Here is a 23,642-nt window from a genome sequence, read left to right as displayed (position 1 = left end):
AGCACGCCAAAAGCGGCTTTGTCACGCTGGCCACATGACCTGGAAGCTGTACGCCGGCTCCCTCGGCCAATAATGTGAGATGAGCGCTGCAACCCCAGAGTCAGTCACGACTGGACCTAATGGTCAGGGGTCCCTTTACCTTTTAAACTAAGCTACTTTCTACTCCTTGTGGTTTCAAAATTCTGTTCTGAGGTTCTAAACAACTTCAGCCTCTGTTGTTGTTGTTTACTGTCCTTCATCCACAGATCGCAGGACAGATCACAACATGAAAATACACAATAATACATCACAAAGCAAAAGGAAGAATAACAACAAGCCAAGAAACCCTTTCCTTAATTTACACCATCATAATAACTTACACCCCCCCCCCAAATGATCCACAGATATTGAAAGATAATATGTACTATTTGTGGCTGAGTTGGATTTTGAAACCAGGTTTCACAAGGCCAAGGCCAGAGCATTATCTTCTGTGGCACACAGTATTCAAGCTCTGATGTTCCAGAAAATGTAGGTCATGTTTTGTTTGTGGCTTGTATCTTGCTATCTGAATGTGTTCCTTGCACTTCTGTTACCTTTAAATCTTGTTCACTGGTTTTTTTTCTTTTTCTGGTGTACCTCAGCGCAGAGTGTGCTCTTCCAATTTCCTCTATGTATCTGGTGAAAGTTAGGTTAGACTTATTAAATTTGTATTTATATGTTAATAATTTGCACTTTGTGAAATCCACCCTTGACTATGGATTTGAAAGTGCATGTCACAATAAACTGCTTGAGTTTTCAGATGCCGCAGGACTTTTCCACTGTGACAGAGACTTGAACCTTGGAGGCACATTCCACAACGGCCTTCTAACGAAAAGGATATCCTCCCAAATGTTGTTTCAGACCCCCAGTCACTGCAGTACAAATGCATACATTGAAAATGTGCAACCAGCCACGAGTCTGCATGAATCCAGGCTGCATTGGAGAACTCCACTGGAGGCCTGGATGGGGTTGTGGCTGGTGAGGCAGTTGTGGGCTCTCCCATCCATTTTTTTCACCTGCTTCTATCATTTGTGGACACACGCGCTAAACCCTGTCTGTGGTGCCTATCCCTTCCCCAAAGAATGAGACCAGAGAGCAGAGTATGGGTTCAAATTGGCCACAACTTTATTGAGCTTCAGAAGTGGGAAACTTGGCATAGGCCTTGGCAGGTCTAGCTGAGGATATGCAGGCTAATGAGGTGCAGTGGGAGGGGACTGTAGAGTGCAAACTTACACAGCATGCCCTTCCACTAACCTTGGCCCAGGAGTTTGACCTACATGCCGCCACTCTAAGGCCAGGGAGTCCCAGTTTTGCCCTTTAATGGGCCCTGCAAGTGCCGCCACATGGGAAGGGAGCATGAATGCATCCCCCCCCCACCTAATGATAGACTAAAGCAGGGGTGTCAAACTCAAATTCATCGGGGGCCGCATCAGCAGTTTGGTCACCCTCAAAGGGGCGGTTGTATCTGTAGGACTATGTGTCCACTCTTTATTATCATAAATTATTGTCACTGCATTCAATTATTACTGTTTTTTGTAATAATGTAAGTAATAACTAGCTCTGAAAGCAGAAACATAGTCAGAATAATGGCAAGTAGATATTTAAATGTACAATTATTGTACAATTTATTGAAAAATGATTTTTGGTAACTGCACTGGGTGGTGGAGGCTCCCTAGGGTTTCATGCAGGACCTTTGCAGAGCTACTAGTACCTGGAGATGCTGGGGTCCTTCTGCATGCAGGACAGATGTTCTGCCAGTGAGCCACCACCCTTCACCAAAGGGACTGGCTGAGGTTGACTCACTGGAGCTGCTCTCCTGTTTCCAGGGTTTAAGGGCCAGAAGTATAAAGCAGCATCCTATGTTTCTGAGGAGAGGGAGAGGGAGGGGAGGGGAGGGAGGAAGGAAGGAAGGAAGAAAAGAGGAGTGGGAGGGAGAGAGGAAGGAAGGAAAGAGGGGAGAGAAAGAAGAGTAGGAAATAAGGAAGGGAATAAAGAAGGAAAGAAAAAGAAAGAGGGAGAGAAGACGGAAAGGGAGAAAGAAGGAAGGAAGTAGAGGGAAAGAAAGAATAAGAATGAGGGAGAGGAAGAAAGATGGGAAGGACGGAAGGAAGGAAGGAAGGAAGAAAGAAAGAAAAGAGGGAGCAGGAGGGAGAGAGGAATGAAAGAGGTGAGAGAAAGAAGAGTAGGAAAGAAGGAATAAAGAAGGAAAGAAAAAGAAAGAGGGAGAGAAGACAGAGATAAAGAAGGAAGGAAGGAGAGGGAAAGAAAAAATAAGAACGAGAGAGAGGAAAAAAGAAAGGGAAGGGGGGGGTCGCTGCCTTGATTCAGCGCCAGAAAAGAGCACGAAGGGACCCAGGGGCAAAAAGCATTTCCCGTGCAGCATGAGGCAGCGGGTGTCCATTTTAGGAGAAGTGCGTAAAGCCTCAGAGTTGCACGTTCATGAGGCTGAGCCGCTGCTGAGCTCACGTTCATGAGGCTGAGCCGCGGCAGGAGGAGGAGGAGGTGAGGCAAGAGGAGGAGGAGGCGGCTACCCTGGTCGGTGCCCGGCAGCGCCGTGCGGAGAGTCCCGAGCCTCTGGGACGCAGCAGTGCTCTGTAGCACCTTGAATCCTCCTCCTCCTCCACACGGCGCTGCTGGGTGCTTTGTCTGTGCGTCAGCAGCAGCAGCAGCCGTTTCCAGGCGCCGAGCCATGGCAGGAGGAGGAGGATTCAAAGTGCTACAGAGCACTGCTGCGTCGCAGAGGCTCGGGACTCTCCGTGCAGCGTTGCCGGGTGCTGACCCGGCAAGCTGCCTCCTCCTTCTCCTGCTGCTGTGCCTCGGGGCGCTCCACGCAGCGCTGCTCCGGCCGCCTTTCTATCCCCCCCAGCCCCAGCTGTTTGTCGGCGCTTTGTCGGTGCGGCGCTTCAGCAGCAAGGTGGGTCCCACTGGCTGGGGCGCTCGGCGGGCCACATGACGAGGTCTGGCGGGCCGGATTTGGCCCCCGGGCCTTGTGTTTGACACCCGTGGACTAAAGGATACCTTGCCAAGGCCTAAACCGCCACCCGAGGCCCCTAAGGGCCTCGACGCCAAGAGTCCCGCAACCAAGGAACCATCACCCATACTCTACAGTCCAAAAGCAATTGGAAAGCTTTACCTATTTCCTTCCTCCTTGCAGAGAAATACTTGAGGTCAATTTGGGAGAGTAAAAATGGCTTCAGGATTGCTCTCCTTTACTATTTCAGAGATGTGGTTTATATATGTTTGCATTGTACATTTTGAACGTTGTTTCTATATCTGAGACCTTAAAATTCTTATAACAATTGCCATCAATGTGCATGGTACTTTACAGTCTAATATTTATTTAGCTGCGATTCCTGCATTGCAGGACTTTTGTGTCCCTTCCAACTGTAGAGTTCTATGAATCATAGAATTGTAGAGTTGGAACTTGGAAGGAACCTTGAGGGTCATTTAGTCCTACCCCCTGCAGTGTAGGAACATTTTGTCCAATGTGGTGCTCAAACCGCAAACGCTGAGGTTAAGAGTCTCATGCTCTACCAACTGGGCTATGATTTATATAAGATAGTGGAGGCAGGGCAAACATGTTGTTTCAGTTGCACGTGCTTTGGCTTAGGTCTAGTAATGTACGCTGCTGCTTAGCTATTTACTCAGAAGTAAATCCCAACTTAAAAAGCAGAGACATCACCTTGCCTACAAAGGTCCGTATAGTTAAAGCTATGGTTTTCCCAGTAGTGATGTGTGGAAGTGAGAGCTGGACCATAAAGAAGGCTAATTGCCGAAGAATTGATGCTTTTGAATTATGGTGCTGGAGGAGACTCTTGAGAGTCCCATGGACTGCAAGAAGATCAAACCTATCCATTCTGAAGGAAACCATCCCTGAGTGCTCACTGGAAGGACAGATCGTGAAGCTGAGGCTCCAATACTTTGGCCACCTCATGAGAAGAGAAGAATCCTTGGAAAAGACCCTGATGTTGGGAAAGATTGAGGGCACTAGGAGAAGGGGACGACAGAGGACGAGATGGTTGGACAGTGTTCTCAAAGCTACAACATGAGTTTGACCAAACTGCGGGAGGCAGTGGAAGACAGGAGTGCCTGGCGTGCTCTGGTCCATGGGGTCACAAAGAGTCGGACACGACTAAACGACTACAACAACAAAATCCCAACTGTGCCCAATGGGAGGCTTCCTCCTTGGCGATGGGTAACTCCGGACTGCAGCCTCATCCATTTGTTTCCAGAGGGATTTTGAACCGGCACCCTCTAGTGGGGAATCGTTGTAAAACACACGCCACAGCTCTCTTCAGTTACAGGTAACTCGCATCTTAAAGCCTATGATACTTGCCCGACCACAGGTTTATGTGGCTGGCGGGAAAATAAATAAAGGGAGAGCAGGGGGGACGGGGACCTGCCCGTGGAAAGAGCTTTTTGAGCTCTCTGCCTTGCTCCCAGAGCCCTCGCGAGTCCTTCCCGGAACCTGGAAGGCTCCAAAAGCTCTTTCAAAAAGCGGTGTGTTTTCCCGTTTGTATTTCCCTGCTGTTCACGGAAAAACCTGCCCGGGCAAGAGCTTCAGGCCTCCGCTTCCCTTGCTTCCCAGAGCCCCGTCGGTGCGGCGAAGAAGCGCCGCGGCAGCAGCCGGCGAGGGCAGAGCCTGGAAGGGGCTCCGGCGCGTGGGAAACCGCGGCGGGAAAGAAGTCTCCGCCCAGGCGAGGGAGGGGAAGGCCGGCCGGCGGAGGGGCGGAGAGCAGGAAGGAAGAGCGAATCGGAGCGCGGGAGCGCGCGGAGGAAGACAGCCCCGCGCCCCGCCGCGCCCGAGAGGACGTTTCCTGGCGCGCGCCTCCGGCCCGGCTCCCTTCCTTGGGGGCAACGGGGCCGAGGGAGCGCCTTCTTTCCCCGCCAGGGCCTTCGGGAGCTGCTCGCCGGCTCGGCTGTCTTTGGCCCTCGCAGAGGCTGCAACGCGCGGCCTGGCCGGACTCCTCCTCCTCCTTCCGCGCGGCGTCGGCTCCGCGGCCTCCTGCCCCGCCAGCTGCTGCGCGCCTCGGCTCCCGCCAGTAGCAGGTCCGCGGAGGCGAGCGAGGGCCCGGGGAGGGTCGGGTCCGGGGAGGGGGGCGCCCGCCTGGGCAGGCGGAGGGCAAAGTGGCGGCGAGGGCGGGGCTGCGACCTCCTTTCCATCGTGCAGAGGGAAATCAGATAACCGCATAGCTGCCAAGTTTTCCCTTTTCTCACGAGGAAGCCTATTCAGCATAAGGGAAAATCCCTTTAAAAAAGGGATAACTTGGCAGCTATGGATAACCTGGCAGGGGCTCCCCCACTTACACAGAGAGAAAGACACACCACCCTCCTCCCCCACATACAAAGATGTACCGGTATCATCAGGATGGGCATGTTTAACGCCCCCCCCCAATCCCACGCACACTGCTATTAGCTTTTCTTAACTCCCACCCCTGCAATCCTTAGAAACATCACCCACAAATCCCGCCTCTGCCGAGCTGTGGGTGAGGTTTTCCTTGCTCCTCTGACGTTTGAGGAGGAGGAGGAGGGGGTGTGTGGCCTTGGCAGAGGTGCCATGGGCCAGATCCAGCCTGTAGCCTAGTGGTTCTTCCTCACTGGCCTATACAGATACTTTCACTCCTCTGGTTTGTTTGCAGTGGGAGGAATATCAGTGTCACACTCTTCCAGTTCAGCTTGCATGGCAGACTCATCTCCCCTCCTCCTCCCATGTGCTGTTCTGGGGGTTCTCCAACAACCCACCCACTCCCACCCACACCGTTGATTCAGTGGAAGTGGGCCAGAGTTGCATCCCTTCTCTTAGTGTGTGCATATAACGTGTTCCCTTACCATATGTTAGGAACAAGCACGTTCTTACAGTGCGGCATCAAAGGAGTAGTGGGGCATTACATTTTCTGGATGTCATTTCCATTTAATCCTGTCCTCCTTGTGCTACAGCTTGCTATGAGCATGGGCCCTAGTATTAGATGCTGTCCTGCTCCTCTGGACAGGAGTTATAAATAGTGCCCCCCCCGCTGTTTTATCTAATGTTTTGCTTTTAGACAGAGATGGACTTCCCTCCTTATCTGTCCTTAATTCGGTGGGGCATGAGCATGCAGCTCTTGCTAGACTGCCATGGCCTTAGGGAGTGTGGGGCAGGTGGTAGCAGCTGACTGTCAGTCAAGGGACTGGGACTAAAACAGCAGCATCCTACTGGGAGCAAGGGGCTTTGCCTAGGACGTTTCCTAAGGGGCGTTTCCTAAGGCAGCTTTGTGTTCTTTTTGCTTCTGCAGACTCTTTGGAACACACCAACATTCATGGATTCTGCTGGGTTGTCAGAGGCCGGTCAGGTATCTGCCGATGCCAGGACACACTTCAAAGTCTGCAGGTTCATCATGGAGGCAGGTGAGAGGGGTGCTGGGCTCTGCATTTTGGTGCAGCTGAAGAACGCTTGGGCAGTGGTGCCCCAATCCCTGTGAGAAAGGAGGGTTATTGTCAGAGTTGTTGCAGCTACTCCCGAGTAAAGACGCTCCAGTCCATGGTGTCTTCAAAGGTTTTATTGTGCATATTGTTTACAGTGCATAGATAGCGGAAAACATGACCTCCTAGTCACTCTCAGAATCCGGCAATTGCGCCCGTCTGCTTCGGGGCCAGCATAATAACCTGGGAACCCCAAAACGCTGCCCCTTAGCCCTGCATTTGGGTGCGTGCCTCAATTCGGGCGCCCTTGGGTGCTGGAAGGAGAGGTGCCCCTTCTTCCCTTCGCTGGCTAGGGCAGTGCCTGGGCTCCGACGCCTCCCTGAGCCGTCCCTCCTTCCCTTGTTGGTCAGATTGGTAAAAGGGCTTTGATGCCTCGCTGCGCCTTCCCTCCTCCATTCCACTTCCCCCTGACCCGCTGCTAGCACTGTTGCTGGGCAAAGTGCTGGTCAGGATGATGGAGGGAGGCTCCCTGTAGAGAGTCCCCCTGACAGTTATGTTGGAAGGGGAAAGGTGATTTGAGGAGACACAGGACTAAGTGTGCCAATCTTTGTGGCTTGGAGGGTAGAGGGTCCTGCCTGGTTGGGTTGGAGGCAGGCCCAGAGCTGTGAAATGGAAGAGTTGGTGGGCATCACTGTAAGTCAATGAGAAACAGGAAAACAATTCAAGCAGTATGCTCTTTTAAAATTAATTCTGTTTTCAGTTAACTGTAATAAATTGTTACGCTCAATGACTTTGTTTTTAAAAATAAATTGCATAGTGTCAGTACTTTGGCACTCACAGGAATACTGAAAGGTGGTGGAGGCAGGCTTGGGGTAAAAATATTGTCTGAATATTTTTTTCTTATATCTCCAAAAGGAAAAGGCTGGTTGCTTCATATTAGAACGGAAGCTAAAACTTCAAGAAAAAAAGCAAGAAATATTGTTTAGGAGGAAATCTGCCCTGATTGATGGAAGGGGGAGCCCATTGAGGGTGGAAGTGACATTTAGGTGCCTACAGGCAGAAAATCTGAAAGCCCCTCCCTCCCAATGGTTAACATGGGATGTAATCCACTGGGAAAAAATCTGAGTCTGCATCACTTTTCCCCTCACCACAATCGTGTTAGTTTGCCCTCTCCCTCTTCCGCACCCTGCTACCCTTTGCTTCCCCCTCTGCCCCCAGTCCTCGCCTTGCTGATTCTCTTTTCCATTGACAGGTGTGAAGCTGGGGTTGCGCTCTGTCCCCGTTGCCACAGCATGCACCATTTACCACCGGTTCTTTATGGAGGTGCCTCTGGAACCTTATGATCCCTACTTGGTAGCTATGGCTGCCCTTTACCTGGCGGGGAAGGTAGAAGAGCAGCACCTGCGGACAAGGGACATCATCAATGTTAGCCACAGGTAATGGGGACCGAGTGTGAGTGCTGGACTTAGCTGTATTAGGAGAATATATCTACATGGATGCAGAAAAAGGCTTGCAGTTAAAATTTTTCTTTTCTCTCCTCCACTCTCACCCCCAACAGCCATTCCTTAGCCACTGAGTACGCTTTGTTCTCTTTGGGCTTTTTTGGGGGGAGTCCCTTTTTAATTTACTTTTTTTGTACTTTTGCTGATTCCTTCTTGAGCAGTGGTTCCCAACTGGTGGTCCGCGGACCCCCAGGGGTCCGCGAGCTATGCCAGAGGGGTCCGCAAGACTGGGACTTCTGGCGAGGCAAGATGGCGGCGGGCACGCTGGCACAGAGCTCCTAAAGTCAGCCAACGTGCCAGCGCCGCCAAATCAGCCCCCAGAGGCGCTGAAGGGGCGCCGAATGGGCACGGAATGGCTGGTGTCTGGCTGAACGCGGCAGCCAGGAGCTTCATGTGAGGCGGCAAAAGCTTCCTCTCCTCCTCTTCTTGCAGAACCAGTGAGACTCCTGCCCAGAGTGGCACCACGTGCCTGCTGCCACTCTAGGCAGGAGTCTCGCTGATTCTGCCTCAAGAGAAGGAGAGGAGAGGAAGCTCAATGGCCACGCGCCCTCGCTGCGTCGCTCCAGGTGCCGATGCGGCGGTTGGGGCTGCTCCTCCTGCTGTTGGCCGTGCTGTGGGGCGGGGAAGCGCTCCCAGCTCAGGGGGTCCTGAGGCCACTGGCAGCGGTGCTGTCGTCCGAAACCCGTCTGCCAAGGAGCTCCACGCTCGGCAGGGCCTTCGCCCTCGCCCGCCCCAGCTCCACCCTCTCCGCTCCCTTCCCAGGCGCCGAGGCCATGGTGACTCCCTGGGTGTCGCGGGGTCTCCGAGCTCTGCTCGCTCACCCTCCACCTCCTTCCCGTCGCTCTAGCTTCTGGCTAGCGGTGCCCGGCGGCGTCCGCCTCAGCAGCAGCAGCAGCACCAGCTTGGGCGCAGCGGCACTCGCCAGTTCCCTGGTGCACACCGGAGGCTTCGTGGGAGGCTGCTGGGTGCAAGCGGTGGGTGCCTTCCTCGTGCGGGATCTGGCCAGCGGTGCAGAGCTGAGCCGGGTAGCGGACAGCGGGGCGGCGGAGGTGCAGGCCGCGGTGAGAGCCTCATCAAACCTAAATCCGGCCCTGATATGAAGGGTGGGGTTTTTTGTTCTTTGTTTTTCATAAAACCCTGCCCGTCCGGTTGCCGCGTCCGGATCCCCCCCCCAAAGGCCAGTAACTCTGTGAAACGGGGGGGCGGGCACCAGAGGGACCTTTGCACCATGGCACCGGATGGGCTTAAGACGGCCCTGGCCCCAAACAAGCAGAAAGCCACCCAAACCGCAGCCGCTGCTGCGTGGGAGCCGAACCCTTCCCCCGCGCCGGATCGGCGTCATTAAATTTTTTCCAAAAATAAATTAGGAGAGTTGAAAACATCTCGTAAAACAATTGCCAAACACTGTGGTGCAAATGTAAATGAAAATGCAACCCTTGCGTCTTACGAGGTGGCTCAGCTTGTTGCTAAATGTGGGAAAATAATGGACTCAAAGGACAGATTTAACTCATCTCATTAAGAACTGAAAATTAAAACTAACTGTATACTGATGGAGTACTCTGTTGTAACTAAAAAGACTCTTAATTTGGCTCTCACTTTTTAATTTTAGGATTAGGAATTAATGGGGGTCCTTGTCACAATAGCAGCTCAATGAGGGGTCTTCGAGAAAATTTTGTTGGGAACCCCTGTTCTTGAGCATGAATACTGGTGTTGTACCTACATAAGGAGGCATACTTGGAGAATCTTAGGATGTACGGTATGAGGGATTATACAGTTGTGCCCCTCCTCACTCATCTTGCCATTGTATCCTCCACTTTCCACAGTGGGTGGGTGTGCTTTTAAGAGCAAGGAATAACAAAACCCACCCCTCTTTTAATTTGGTTAAAGACATACACACCCCCACTTGCTTTTCTGAACTGCTTAAATCCAGCTATCCAGTTTATTCACAAGTGGCAGTGCAGACATTTGCTCCGTAAAGTAAAATTTGTAGGTCAACCCTAATGTGAAAAAGCTCACGTGGCATGAACAAAAAAGGACCCCTTGCTTCAGCCATCAGCCAGACTAAAGACAAAACTGACTTAAAAAGTGAAATAAATGCTTTATCAATTAGGCTTTCTCCTTGATGATTGAAAGCCCCCCCCCCCAATTAATTAACTAACAGCTGTAGTTGATAAATCTACTAGTTATGGGGAACAAAGGCTGTAGCCCCATTCAGAATTCTAGGCAAGGGATTTGGCTTTTCCACAGAAGATTGTGAGGTCACTGTTCAGGCTTGGGAAGAACACCTCCCTCTACAAGATGTTTGCACGCAGCTGTTTTTGGGTGTTCGGAGAAAGAGAAAAATCAGTTTAATTTGTCACCTGCAAGAAGGAACCCCATAAACCCCCAGACTTTTTCCTCTTCTACCCCACAGGTACTTGCACCCACGAAGTGACCCCCTGGAACTGGACATGCATTTCTGGGAGCTGAGAGACAGCATTGTCCAGTGTGAGCTGCTCATGCTGCGGGTGCTTTCTTTCCGTGTCTCCTTCCAGCACCCCCATAAGGTCCGGGCGGCTCAGGGTGCAAACGGGAGGCAAAGGGTTACACCTTCAGGACTCTCCTCCCATCCTGGAGGGAACTGTTCCTTGCACCCCAAGCCTCTGGGTTCTGCTTCCACCTTCCAGATGGGAACAGACTGCAGAGGGTTAGGCTAGGAGGAACAGAATAGAAGTCACAATTCTGGCCCAGAGAAGGGAAGGCAGACACAATAACAGGGAGGAAAGACGGTAGCCAGCAACACTCGTTCCCCAAGTGGTGGTGGAATGAACCCAGGCAGGCTGGGAGCCAGCACTCCTGACTTTGGAGCCCTTCTCTGTGGTCGAGAGCAGGTGCAGTAGGATTGGACCCTGGGGCAGAAGGATGTAGGAATGCAAAAGCCAGTGTGGTGGCATGAATAAAGTACTGGGCTTGCGGGAGAGACCTGAGTTCAAATCCCTCACAAGTCATGAAGCTCACTGTGCAAATAACTTGCCAGCTTCATCTGTTTTTCCAGGGTTATTGTGAGAATAAAAACAACACCTATTTTGCTTTGAAGAGTTGTGTCGAGGTTTTTCCACTACCAAGTGGCCAGGTGGTCTTCAGCAGGGCGGGGAAAAGCTGTGGCTTCCACCGTTCTCAATCATTAGTTGGGCTCAGGTTGGGCCTGATGGGAGTCCAGCAACATTGAGGGCCACAGTGGTTCCCTGTCCCTGGTGTTCAGGAGTCATCCAGTTTTTTTCTAAGCCAAGGTGACCTCCATGCTGGAGAGCCACACACATGTGAGGACAAAGTGGGGGAAAGTTGTGAGATTGTGTTGTTAGCTCCAAGGGGTTGAAGCAAGGGACATGTCCTTCGAAGAGCATCTGCCGTGGACTTGCCACAAGCTCTAATCCAGGCACCCCCAAACTTCAGCCCTCCAGATGTTTTGGACTACAATTCCCATCATCCCTGACCACTGGTCCTCTTAGCTAGGGTTCATGGGAGTTGTAGGCCAAAACATCTGGAGGGCCGCAGTTTGGGGAATGCCTGCTCTAATCCCTTTTTGAAAGGAAGAGCTTTTGTGAGAGATGCTGCTCACAAGCGGAACTCCTGGGTTTTCAGCCACCGTTGACAGTTGCTGTTCTCTTTCTGCAGTACCTTCTCCACTACTTGTTGTCCCTGAAGCACTGGATGAACCGACACAGCTGGGATAGGACCCCAGTGGCCGTGGCAGCCTGGGCCTTGCTGCGGGACAGCTACCATGGGCCCCTGTGCCTGCAACACCCCCCTCAGCATATCGCTGCATCTGTCCTTTACCTGGCCCTGCAGTGTTACGGGGTGGAGGTGCCTGCTGATGCTGAAGCAGAGAGGCCTTGGTGGCAGGTAAGGGCACGGGAGTGAGAGGTGGGCAGGCTGCTGGCTGGGGGCAAGCAGTTGGGTATCCCCTTTCCGCCTGAGCTGGACCTCGACTCTTGTCTTGGAGCTGGCCCACGCGGCGTCCTCCTTCCTTCTTAATGATCTGTTTTTATGCTGAATCAGAAGTACAGGAAGTGCCACCTGTCGGCTTCTGTGCCTCTGCAATCACATGGACGCCATGCTCCACACCAGCCACTTCCCTGCCTGTTATACAGGGATGTGCTAGGCCTGGGAACCAGCACGGGGGGAGGTTGCAGGCCTGACACCCTGCTGCTCATCAGATCCCCCTTCAATCCTCGGAATGCCCTTAAGGGACAACTCAGGATTCAGAGGCCAAATGATACAGGATGCAGGTGATCCGCAGTCCTCCCAGTTTTTTATGGGAAAAAGAAAAAAGGCAGATGCAGCCACAGGACCATTGCACTGGATCAGGACTGGGGCACTAGGGAGCTGCTGCTGCTGCTGCTGCTGCTGCTTTATTTAAAAACCATTCCCCATACCTTGTGTGCTTGGTTCAAGTGTGCCCACCCCCACCAGCTGCCCTTTAAATTGTAAGCCTAAGGGCTTACAATCCCTTGTTTGTTTTAAATAAATTGACCATATATAAAAGTAAATAAATTGACCCATGGAGCAAAACATTCAAGTACCTTATGGGGCAAACAGTAGCTGTGTATCAGTTTCGATTGGGGAAATGGTGTGTGTGTGTGTGTGGAGTTAATTCTGCCTCCCATTCCACCAGGTGCAGCCTATGCATTTGTCATTTTAAAAACCCATGGGAGGTCCAAGCACAGATCTCTGCAAATTCATCTAGTTGCATCCAGAGACTGGAGGAATGGTAACCAGTGCTCCCCCCCTTAGAAATAAAGGTTCCAGTACTCACTATGAAGTTACAACACACAGAGAGAAATGGGAGGGGGAGAGAGAGAGATATGGAGGCTTTCTCCAATATCTCCTGCAGCCAGGTGGCAAGAGCTGCCGAGCTGCCACCAGGATGCTGGCTATAGAAATCTGCCATCTTGAGCCTGCAGAAGCATTGTGGGGAGTGAAGGGAGAGGAAGGGTTATTATGGGATTATTTCTGCTGGGAATGGTGGTATTATTGAAGGGGGAAAAAGGGGGAAAAACATTAAAAGTGGTTCTGTTATTAGACCAGTGCAATGTAGTGTGTGTGTGTGTGTGAGTGAGTGTGAGAAAGAAGTTCAGGTACGGTGTACTGGCAGAAAAAAGCACCGTCCCAACTCCTCCCTAGAACATCTTGCAGAGTCTAGTGTGTAGAAGCCACAAATCCTGTATCTCGGTTTTCCTTGTGGGTGTGGGCAGCATTAGCTGTTGCAAATCGTCACTCTTAACAGGGGACAGGACCTGCTGTTTGCTCTGCTTAGAATGAGGATTTGCCGTAGCACTGGTTGGTACTCTCAACCTCCCTTTTCAAAGACATGGTTTGCCACCTCTCAGACTTTTGGAGGAACTCCTCAAGAGCCTCTGAGATAGGAGATGTTGGATCAAGATCTGGTGTTTTAGCTTGAGTGATGTCATTAAGTCGCTTCTCTCGGAGGTAGAACTCCTATCCAGGTATGGGAGTTTCTGTGAACTCAAAGGGATAGGCAACAGAGGCAGCAGGGTCCAGCGTGGTTGACAATTAAGGCTGGAGACAGAAAATAGCTTAAAAATAAATAAGCAACTGAAGGTGACTTGAGAGAAGCTTCACTTCCATAGTGTATATGCATATTGCTTTTGTCTTCCTGTTCCCTCTAGTGAAACAGGTATCCAAAGCCTGTTGCAGAGAGGAAAATAGGCAGAGTAAACGTACCATAAGCAGCAACCTACCTTTCCAATCACTGTAAACTGGAAAACAACCACCACATCTGTCTTCACCTTAGTGACTTCCCTTCTCTGCAGAACCTTTGCCTTCCTACCAGTTCCTTATGAGGAACAGTTGAAGGAGCTGGGTATGTTTAGCCCGAAAAAGAGGAGACTGAGAGGGGATGTAATAGCTATCTTCAAATATCTCAAGGGCTGTTGCGTGAAAGAGGGAACACGCTTATTTTCTCCTGCTCTAGAGGGTAGGAAAATGGATTTGAGTTACAAGAGAGGAGATTCCGACTAAGCATCAGGAAGAGCTTTCTGACAGCAAGAGCTGTTTGACAGTGGAGTGGTCTCACTCATTCATTGGAGGTTTTTAAGCAGAGGTTGGATGGCCATCTGTCATGGATGCTTTATTTATTTATCTACCATTCTATCCTGGTTTTCTCTCCTTCTAGGTGTGCAGCGAAGATCTCTCCAAGAATGTCATTGACCAGATTGTCTTGGGCTTGATCCAGATCTATACTCTGGATACAGAAATTTCTTAAGTACATGGGACCATAAGGAGAAAGCTTCATGTTCCAGTGTCCCAAGTTGACTGGTCACTTTAAGTGGGGTTGAGGTGATAGTGTTGCCCCCTCAAAACACACCAAATTTGTATTCTGTTTGTTTTGAGCGACCCAGTAGAACAGAACGGGCTGGATTGGTGTTTGTGCCTGGATAGATTGTGTTCTGTGGTGTCCCTGAAGCCTTCCATCCTCTACTCCCAACTTGGTGCCAGCTCAGAGTCCATGGGGAAAGAAGAACATGGGGAAGGAACCTGTTGTCTCCCTACTACAGGTGAAACATGTTGCCAGGATATTTCCCCCACCTGTTTCTGGAATGGTTCCCCAAAGCTTCAACGTTCCAGTCATAGATCTTGGATTGAAGTACTGTGACTCCATGACATCTGACAAAGACTCCACTGCTGTGAATGTCTTAGTTCCAGAGTAAGAAAAATTCACTGATGAACTATGGCTGCCAATGAAGAGAGAAAAATGGCACCACTCATTTCAAGCCTCATCATACCCCTTGCAGTTCTTTCCTCCCAGTGTTAGAAACTCAGACATATAAACTAGGAGCCAATTGGCACCTTGAATCCAGGTTGCGGTTGCCCCAACAGAATGCCTCTTCACCAGGGGGTTGGACTAGATGACCCAAGTTCCATCTGACAAGTTGAAATGTTGGCACTGATTGAACAATCAGAAGAGCAAGTCCTTGAGTTCCTTTGCTCTTTCAAAACTCTCGAACTCGAGTTTCGTCCAGTTACACGGCAGTATCTTCAGGACATGCCAAAGTCTGTATGCTGATAGCACAAAATAATTAACATGAGATTTATTGCTATGGAATGCGATGGCTCTTAAAAAGGATTAGGCAAATTCATAAAGCCTTGGTCTGTCGCTGCTATTAGCCTTGGCAGCTACTGGATGCCTTACAAGGAGCAATTCATAATTTTTTTTATTAATAATAAATAATGTGTCCACAGACAGTATACCTTTTGAGTGCCGTTTCATTCTTATGCCTCTGCCTGTCCCACTTGGGGTGGGGGTCAATTCTCCGTAATGCTTCATAATGGTCAGATAACAATTGTTAGCCGGTCCTAGTGTGGCAGAGGAAGCTAAGGGAGGCTGCCTGCCTTGGGCAACTAGACCAGTGTGGGCCCAACCTTCAAGGACATGCTGGAAGTCAGGTTGAAATGATGAGCCACTGCTGTTTCCATGTCACCCCCCCCATTTGTGGTTGGGGTGGTTTAGTCCCCATCCTGCTGTGAATGAGCAGGCAACAGTACCGCAGAGGCAAATGCTAGTAGAGCCGTTTCTAGGGCATAGCTCTTGCGCCACGGCCCCCTGCTGCCTGTGCTACTGATGGCTGCCAGATCACTACTTGCTAACTAGATCTATTCCAGATTGACCTCTCATTGCAGTACATTTGCAGCCCAGCTCCTGCATGTCTGCCACTTTAGCGACACACAGCCGGAACTTCTGGGAATAACTCTTCAGTCTTCAGTGGCCCACGGAAGCAAGAATGGCATTTCTTCAGCTCTAGGCATAGCTGCCAAGTCTCCCGTTTTCCCCAGGAAATCCCCGTTTTTCCAGCTGTTCCTAGCTGAAAAAACAGATTTTTTTGTTTTCCCCCGGTTTATTCTGGCGCGGTGGCCATTTAGGAACTGGGCAGAGCATGCTCAGAAGCGACTTTTGATGCTGCTCTGCCCAGTTCCAAAATGGCTGCAGTGCGACTTCTGGCGCGGCGGCCATTTTGGAACTGGACAAAGCAGCATCAAAAGTCACTTCTGAGCATGCTCTGCCCAGTTCCAAAATTGCAGCAGCGCTACTTCCGGTCTGCTATTTCCGGCCCGGTCCCTTATTTCTCTGACAGCAACTTGGCAGGTATGGCTCTAGGGTGAATGCCATTTATACTTTGATCTGTATTTTAGAATTTCTGTTTTGTTGGAAGCCGCCCAGAGTGGCTGGGGGAACCCGGCCAGATGGGCGGGGTATAAATAATAAATTATTATTATTATATTATTATAGAAGTCAGAATGGAAAACCAGTTGCAGTTTTCAAACAAGTGAACATAAGGACTGGGGATGTGTGTGCTTCTAGTCCCCCCCCCCACCCATGGTGTGTCTTCCAAACCTGGCAATACCCTTAGCCAGCACACTCTTAAGAGACAATCTGCAGAGAGTATCGTCAGGCATAAAGTGGAGAGGATGCTGGAAGTGGAGTTAGAACAAGTTGGAGTAGCCGCAAAGTGTTTCAGAGCAATGTGCTCCAGCTCTTGGTTCTAGCAAGCCAGCCATCCCCTCTCCCCACCATTGTCGGTCCGCATCCTGTGTCCCACACTGCATGCTCAGTTTTCATTGTTTTGGGACCCCCTTCCGCTTTTAGGGTTTTCTACAGTTTTTGGGAACAGTGGATGGAGCTTGCTATTAGTTCTACTCCTTAGGATGGAGGAGACTGGGAAAAAGGGTTTACAAAACTTAAGCAAACTCCCAGTGTGGTCCACTTAACACTGATGATGGTAGCAGCCAAAGAAAGGAAATAAACTCTACATACTATTTATTACAGCCCAGTGCATTTTGAGAAAAAGTCCTTTATCAAAGGCACTGTAAATGTACAAATAACAAGGATAATTGGTACAAAATGCAATAGATTATCATAAATGCATGTTGAAATTTATCTAATACCCAAGTTTGGTGGTTTATATATTACTTGTTCATTTACAATGCTTCTTGATAGATTTCCCCCCCAAAAAAACACATTGGGCTTACAAACAATATTTTGTAGCACTTTCTCCCCCATTTTTGCTTGGAAATGTTGCTATCCTGGGACTATGGCTGCTTTTCTGCTTTTGCTTTGGGTAGCAGCCTGGTCTTGTTTTAATAATCAAGTCATGAAAGCAATTTAGCAATCCTGGGGGCTTTTTTAGCCTGATGGCTTTGTGATTTTTGGATGGCCCCTTCCATTTGAACAAATGTACAAGCGCTTTCTTTCTTTTTTTACTTATTTATTATTATTATTATTTATTATTTTTTAAAAAACCTTTCACCCTCTCCCCCTTTTTACTATGATTTAGGAAAAAAATATCCCCAATGAAACGGAATCCCCCCTCCCTTAGAAGGAATGCCCTAACCCTCCCGCACTTGTGAAATAGCAGAACTCACTGATAAACACCTGGCAAATTTGTACAGCAGCAAAGTGATCTCTTTTTTGTTCGAATGGGGTGTGTGTGTGCATATATAAGCTTTCCTTTGGTGGCCCATTCCGTTTACTTGAAAATTAAACACTTAAGATTTCCATTTTTATTTTTTTTCCTTTAAACACTCAGATGAGGAAAAAGAAACTTTTTTTTTGTTTTCATTGTTTTTCTTGGAAAGAAAAGATGACGACAAAAAGATTTACAGATGGGTTTGGCATTTGCCCTTCCGAGGAAGGGATGGCTTTTCTGACAGTGCTGCAGCTGGTATTTTCAAGCAGGTTTGCCCTGGGAAAATGCAGAGTATGTTCCACAGTTTCTAAATATTACAGACTTTTAGTTACGTGTTTTTTTATATGCGGAGAAAGCTGGGGCTGCAAGGGGTCGAGGGCAACTCATCTTTGCAGCAAAAGACAAAACAGTCTGGTTAGGGACAGCACCCATGAATCCTGACTTCTTCCCCATCTCCCCTTAGCTGCTGTAGGTACAGCTCCTTTGTCACCATGTGTGACAGAACTATAAATGGTTCTTTGGTGGCCTCTGTAAAGCCCCATATTGCGGAACTGTATCAGTGCAGACGACGGCACCAGATACTTGTAAGGAACCCTCAGCATCAGCAAAAGGGTGCAGACCCCTCATTTAATTCCGTGGTTGCACTCTGCCCAGATCCGTGCTTGCTGCCATGGAGAGCCAGTGGCAGTTTAGAGCTTTTTGCAGGTTCTTTCTGGCAGGAATGTTGTATAACTGAGGTTAAGATAAGCTTGGTTTGGTTTGGAAGAAGATGAACGCAAGCTTAACTTGGTGGAAGCCAGTATTCTCTCTGGGCAATAAAGGCGTTTTTCTAACCCAGGCATCCCCAAACTTCGGCCCTCCAGATTTTTGGCCTACAATTCCCATCATCCCTGACCACTGGTCCTGTTAGCTAGGGATCATGGGAGTTGTAGGCCAAAACATCTGGAGGGCCGCAGTTTGGGGATGCCTGTTCTAACCTTATGACACCATGTGCTGCTGTGCCGTGAACCTCAACTTTTCTTTCTCTGCCCTCACCTGCCAGACCAAAGGTTCTTTAAATGAGAGAGCTGTGAGTGAGAGCCAGTGCAGTGCATCCAAACAATAGCGTGTCAGATTTAAACAAGGGAAATCACACCCAGCCATGGAAGTTATTTGGTGGCCTCTGATACAACGGGAGATTCTTGATCTCAGGGTCATGGGTTTGAGCCCCACGTTGGGCAAAAGATTCCTTCAATGCTGCAATGTTGGACTAGGTGGTCCCTTCCAACCCTAGGATTCTATGAACTCATTCCTATAACTCTCTCTGTCCTGACAGGATTGTTGCAGGAATAACATAGAATAATGCGCTTTAAAGGTAAAAGGACCCCTGACCATTAGGTCCAGTCATGGACGAGTCTGGGGTTGCAGCGCTCATCTTGCTTTACTGGCCGAGGGAGCCGGCGTACAGCTTCCGGGTCATGTGGCCAGCATGACTAAGCAGCTTCTGGCAAACCAGAGCACCGCACGGAAACGCTGTTTACCTTCCTGCCAGAGCGGTACCTATTTATCTACTTGCACTGCATGCTTTTGAACTTCTAGGTCGGCAGGAGCTGGGACCGAGCAGCGGGAGCTCACCCCTTCACGGGGATTCGAAACGCCGACCTTCCGATCGGCAAGCCCTAGGCTCTGTGGTTTAACCCACAGCGCCACCCGCGTCCTGAACTGAGAGGAAGAGTGGGATATAAACAAGCAAATAAAACATTGCCTCCCCACCACCTCACAGCACTTGTCTGTGCATAGGATCAAGGTAGCATGTGAGTCAGCAATGCACACTGTTCTGCAGCAGGAATCTCTGCCACCTTCAAACGGTTGCCTTGTGATTTTGGCGTACGAGGCAGAAATGTGTAGAAATGGTACGCATTCTTTACCACTAACTAATATGATGCACAGCCCACCAGGCCATTCACCTCAATGGGCTGAACAGTAATGTATGGGAGCTGCACGAAAAGGCAGCAGTACTTTCTTTGTGCAGCAGACCAGCTTCCCAGCGGATTGCGCCCCAAGGACCTGTCTCCCACCTTGTCACTCCTAAGGGCATCCCAGTCCTCGCTGCCATGGTGCCTTTGGGATCTTCTCTGATTGTGGGGATTGCAGAGGCTGAATTTTGTGGGTTCGTGGCTCCCATGGTACGCAACTGTGTGAAGGAAAAAAATAGTGAAGTAGAATGGGAAATGCATGAAGTCTCCTTAAGGAAAAGTGGAATCCTCTTAATAATCTTGTTTCTCCCAGCCCAGCATTTGCAGGTACTGTCATCGGGTCTGGAGATATGCAGTCCTTGAAACCAGTGTAAAAGGAACTGTCTGAAAGCATGATAACATGACTAAACTCTGGAATAAAACTGAATATATAAATCAACATTATTAAGTAAAAATGAGTGGAAGCCAGAACTGCTTGATGAGTAGTCATTAACTGCTGGCCACTAAGCCTGCATGCTTTCAAATGTCTTTCCACAACCCTGAGGGCTAGAAACCTATTCCTTCATTTTGGCCACAAATATAAGGTTATCAGAAATACAACTTCTTTGCCAGTCTGATCAATGCTTTGAATGAGTAATTTTAAATATCAAGAAAGTTGCTTTCTTTCTTAGTAGATTTTTTTTAAAAAAAGTAGTTCAATCTTTATCTTTCCCCCCCTTTTTCTAAACAGTCTCTTTTGCTCAGATATTTATCGGAAGCTGATCAAAACCACCAGCTTTAGGAAGCATTTGGATTATGAGTACTTCCAGGGAGGGGGCTTGGTGGGCAGAACACCATTTCAGGGAGGCCTGCTTTGGGTCAGTTTCTGGATAACTGCCTGAAAAGACCCAAATTTGTGCCAGTGCAACGGGGCCCTTAATTTCCGCCACTCTGAATGTGTGCAAGACCCATCCCACCAGGGCTTCAGTTACTGTACTCAGCAACTGCCCCACAGTCAATTCCTACTCCCAAGAGGAAATAATCAGTGTTCTTTCCCTGGCAAACCCTGATATAAAATACAAGCTACAGCAAGCAATGATCTTTTTTTAAAAAAACAAAACAAAACAAAAAACAAATTTGCCCCAGGCTGAAATTCCATTGGGGGAGAGGGGAAAGGAGAAAAGAGGGTTTGATAACAGGCATGCGTTATGGTCAGAAGGTCCGTTAATACATCTGTTGGTTGGTATCATATATATATATTTAGGATAATAGATGTCTAGATTATTCCTCTTTTTTCCTTTTTCCTTTTTTTTGTTCTTTTTCCGGTGCAAATATAGTTCCTTTTCAAAACTTTTTTTTGGGGGGGGGAGGGGAAACCTGAAAAGAGGTCCCAGAAATAAATCAAAGCAACCCCCAAACGGGGGGATTATCGTGGGTTTGGTGAGTGTGTTTTGTGTCCAAAGAGAAACGAAGAACAGACTAGAGAAATGGGTGGTTTGTTTTTTTTCCTGTACACCCTCTGGGACTCAGCCCCAAACCCCTCATGGGTGACTCTGAAGAAAACTTTTCTCCTCCTTCACAGTTTGTCTATCGCTTTTCATTGCATCAATTCAGTTCCTCGTCTTCATTTGCCTGAGCCAACCAGTGGCAGAAACATTGTCCCATTTCCACCCCGTTAAGAGAAGAAACCTCCAGTGTCAAGAGGAGAAACGTCATCTCCTGCCCGCTTTCTTTACCGACTCACTCAGCTAGTCCTTATCTCCCAGGGGGAACTGAATACCCCTGCTGTGCACAAAGTCATTTTGACTGGTTGCATGGTGGGGTTGTGTTAGAGGGAAGTTTCCATGCTGTGGAGCGGGCTAACAGGGCTGGACGAGGAGGTAGGTGTCTTGCTGGCATCCGTGCTTAGGTAGATGCCGCTGTCAATGGCGTTGTTGTTCTTGTTGGGGGATGGTGGGGGACTGGCCCGGAAGCGCCGTCTCGGGGGACCCTCGCTCTCCTCCACGTCTGTATCATCAATGAGGGGGATGTTGTGGATGTAGTCGTTGATCAAGAACTCGGGCGTTGTCATGAAGTTATGGATGGAGGGCTTCGTATCTGGCTTCTCCAGCCCTTCGTAGAGGGAACTACGGAACGCTTTCACTACGCGGATCTGCAGGGAAGGCCAAAAGGAAAGAGGAGAGAGAGAGAATGAGAGCTTGACTCTTGATAGCTGGAACTGACGCCAGGCCACATTTGTGGGACTTGCTAATTTTGTCCTTTGCCAAGCTGGCTTGGTCAAGGAGGAGGCTGAGGAGAAGGGATAGGACCTAGCAGTCCTAACACTTAACTTTCCTCCTCATTCCAGCCCATTTCAGTGCAGGCCAAGCATTATCAGCGGTTCTCCATAAATATCTCAGGGGGATTTGTTTTCAGCCCTGCTAGCCAATTGAGGGCACTTCTATGCTACAAAACAGCATATATCACCTTTATACCAGTTTAACTGTCATGGCTTCCCTCAGCAAATTGTAGCATAAGAATTCTGTATGTCCCTAATTCCAATTAAAGAGTTACCATTTCATGGGAATGACTGTTAAGCCAGGATAAGTCTGTGATGTTGCATATTTTAAGGTGATGGTATCTTGGATGCCAGCCATACAAATTTTGTGTGCTGCATAAGCTCTGCTCTGACCCACCTTTCATAGGTTATAAGCAGAAGCAAAAAGGCCAAAGACAGGCTTGTGCAGCTTTATACTGCAATGTCAGGTTCCTGATATCACCTCCCACCACCCTACTTCATTTTCTTTGGCTTCTAAGTCCCAAGGCCCTACTCAAAGCTGGTGGAAAGAGTGGCCGGCCATGCAGACAACCAATCCCTCTGCATTCTTAGCTATAGTCCAGTTTTCGTGTGTTTTGTTGTTCTTTATTTTCCATTTCCTCGCCATGCCTGGGATATAATTTATGATTCCTGGTGGACATGGATGGAACAGGTGACTGGGGAGAAAGGTGAGGGGGACTAAAGGAGCCCTCATCTGCAGTGAAGAACTAAACAAAACTAAAAGGGATGAGAAGAACAATCAATAAAAAAATGGCAAGTGCGGATGGTTAGAACAGCTATGGGGGAGGGTGTTATGTGGCCACCATTTTTCTATTGGGTGAAACAATCTAGTGGCTTTGTAAGGGACAGACAGTGGAGGGTGGAAATGAATTTAATCTAAAGAAAGTGAGAGAATGGAAAAGAGGTTTGTGTGTGTGTGTGTGTGTGTGTGTGTGTGTGTGTGTGTGTGTGTGTGTGTGTAATATCCTCCACTCTTAAGGAAAAATCCTGAACTTTTTGTTTTGGGGTACAACATTTCATACCTGCTCTGTTTCTTTGCTGCTTGTTTCCCCCCATCTTCTTGCCCCTCAATTTGGCAATTGACACAGGTGTTTAAAATTCAGTTGGGCTCCCCTTAATTTCCTCAGAGTTGAGAACATAGCAGCTAATTTACCAAAGGTGACAGGGGAGGAGCATTTGATTTCCCAGCTTCAGAAAAAGCTTAAAATATTCTCAGCCTGTCTGGTTTCATGAATGGAACGAACCTGCTGCCTCTTTCAAGGAAGGGCTGGGGGGGGAAATGGCCCAAAAATAAACAAGCAATGTGCTTACTGCCATGTCCATTTTAATCAGCCCTGCAGTGCTTTGTGGGTAAAAATCCTATGCCATTCTGCTCCTAGCTCAAAATCTCTGGTGCGTTTTGGTGTGGGAGAAAGGGGTGCATGTTTTTCCCCCCCATGAGAGAGGAGTGGCTCATCTTGATTAGCGCTTAGGAAGCTAGTGGTGGACAAGAGATGCATAATGTGGACTAGTCTGCATGCTCAGTGAGCAAAAGAAGTAAGACTGAACCACAACATTCTAGGCAAGCACATGCAGTTGGGTGCCTTCATGCCACATCATGCTTTAGGGGCGCAGACTCCTGTTCCTGTACCCAGGAGATGGGGTGGGAAGGATCAAGCTGAGGAGAAGGCCTAAAAGAGAAAGACAAAAAGCAACAAAGCAAAACCCAGAACCCCAGCACAATTCAGAAGCATGCAGGAAAGGCAGAAATACTGGGTCATATACTGAAAGGTAGCTGAGCAAAAAAGAATGGAGCTTAGAGAGAATATGGCATTTGAAGATCTGAGGCTCCTAAATGCTCTTTCCTGCATTGGGAAGGGTGTGTGCCTATTATGTGAGAAGAGGTTCTACAGTCAGCAATGAAAAATATGGTTCTGCTGCTGTTCATGATAAAGCAAGGAGTCCTACAACCGACTTTCAGCTTTGCGCAGAAAGTGAAAAACAAAACTAGAACCCAACATTTTAATGT

The 23,642-nt window shown here is 49.0% G+C and overlaps 2 protein-coding genes across 3 annotated transcripts in view; one reads left to right on the top strand and one right to left on the bottom strand.

The window, feature by feature from the left end:
• Nucleotides 1-4,618: 4,618 nt before the first annotated feature.
• CCNQ (cyclin Q) lies at nucleotides 4,619-15,167 on the top strand. The gene is made up of 6 exons (XM_035097349.3): nucleotides 4,619-5,067; nucleotides 6,291-6,402; nucleotides 7,670-7,853; nucleotides 10,333-10,465; nucleotides 11,574-11,801; nucleotides 14,095-15,167. Exons 2-6 carry the CDS (start codon nucleotides 6,315-6,317, stop codon nucleotides 14,182-14,184), a joined length of 723 nt encoding a protein of 240 aa, XP_034953240.1. The 5' UTR covers nucleotides 4,619-5,067; nucleotides 6,291-6,314; the 3' UTR covers nucleotides 14,185-15,167.
• Nucleotides 15,168-16,849: 1,682 nt separating this feature from the next.
• Nucleotides 16,850-23,642, bottom strand: part of ATP2B3 (ATPase plasma membrane Ca2+ transporting 3) — a 134,032-nt gene continuing 127,239 nt past the window's right edge. For both annotated transcript variants that reach the window (XM_035097072.3, XM_035097074.3), the window contains exon 23: nucleotides 16,850-21,469. In XM_035097072.3, coding sequence (XP_034952963.1) covers nucleotides 21,444-21,469 — 26 coding nt within the window. In that variant the 3' untranslated portion in view covers nucleotides 16,850-21,443. The remainder of the gene's footprint in view (nucleotides 21,470-23,642) is intronic.

This window comes from Zootoca vivipara, chromosome 15, assembly GCF_965207765.1.
Source record: "Zootoca vivipara chromosome 15, rZooViv2.hap1.1, whole genome shotgun sequence".
Taxonomy (NCBI): domain Eukaryota; kingdom Metazoa; phylum Chordata; class Lepidosauria; order Squamata; family Lacertidae; genus Zootoca; species Zootoca vivipara.
This window is presented reverse-complemented; position numbering and strand designations above follow the sequence as displayed.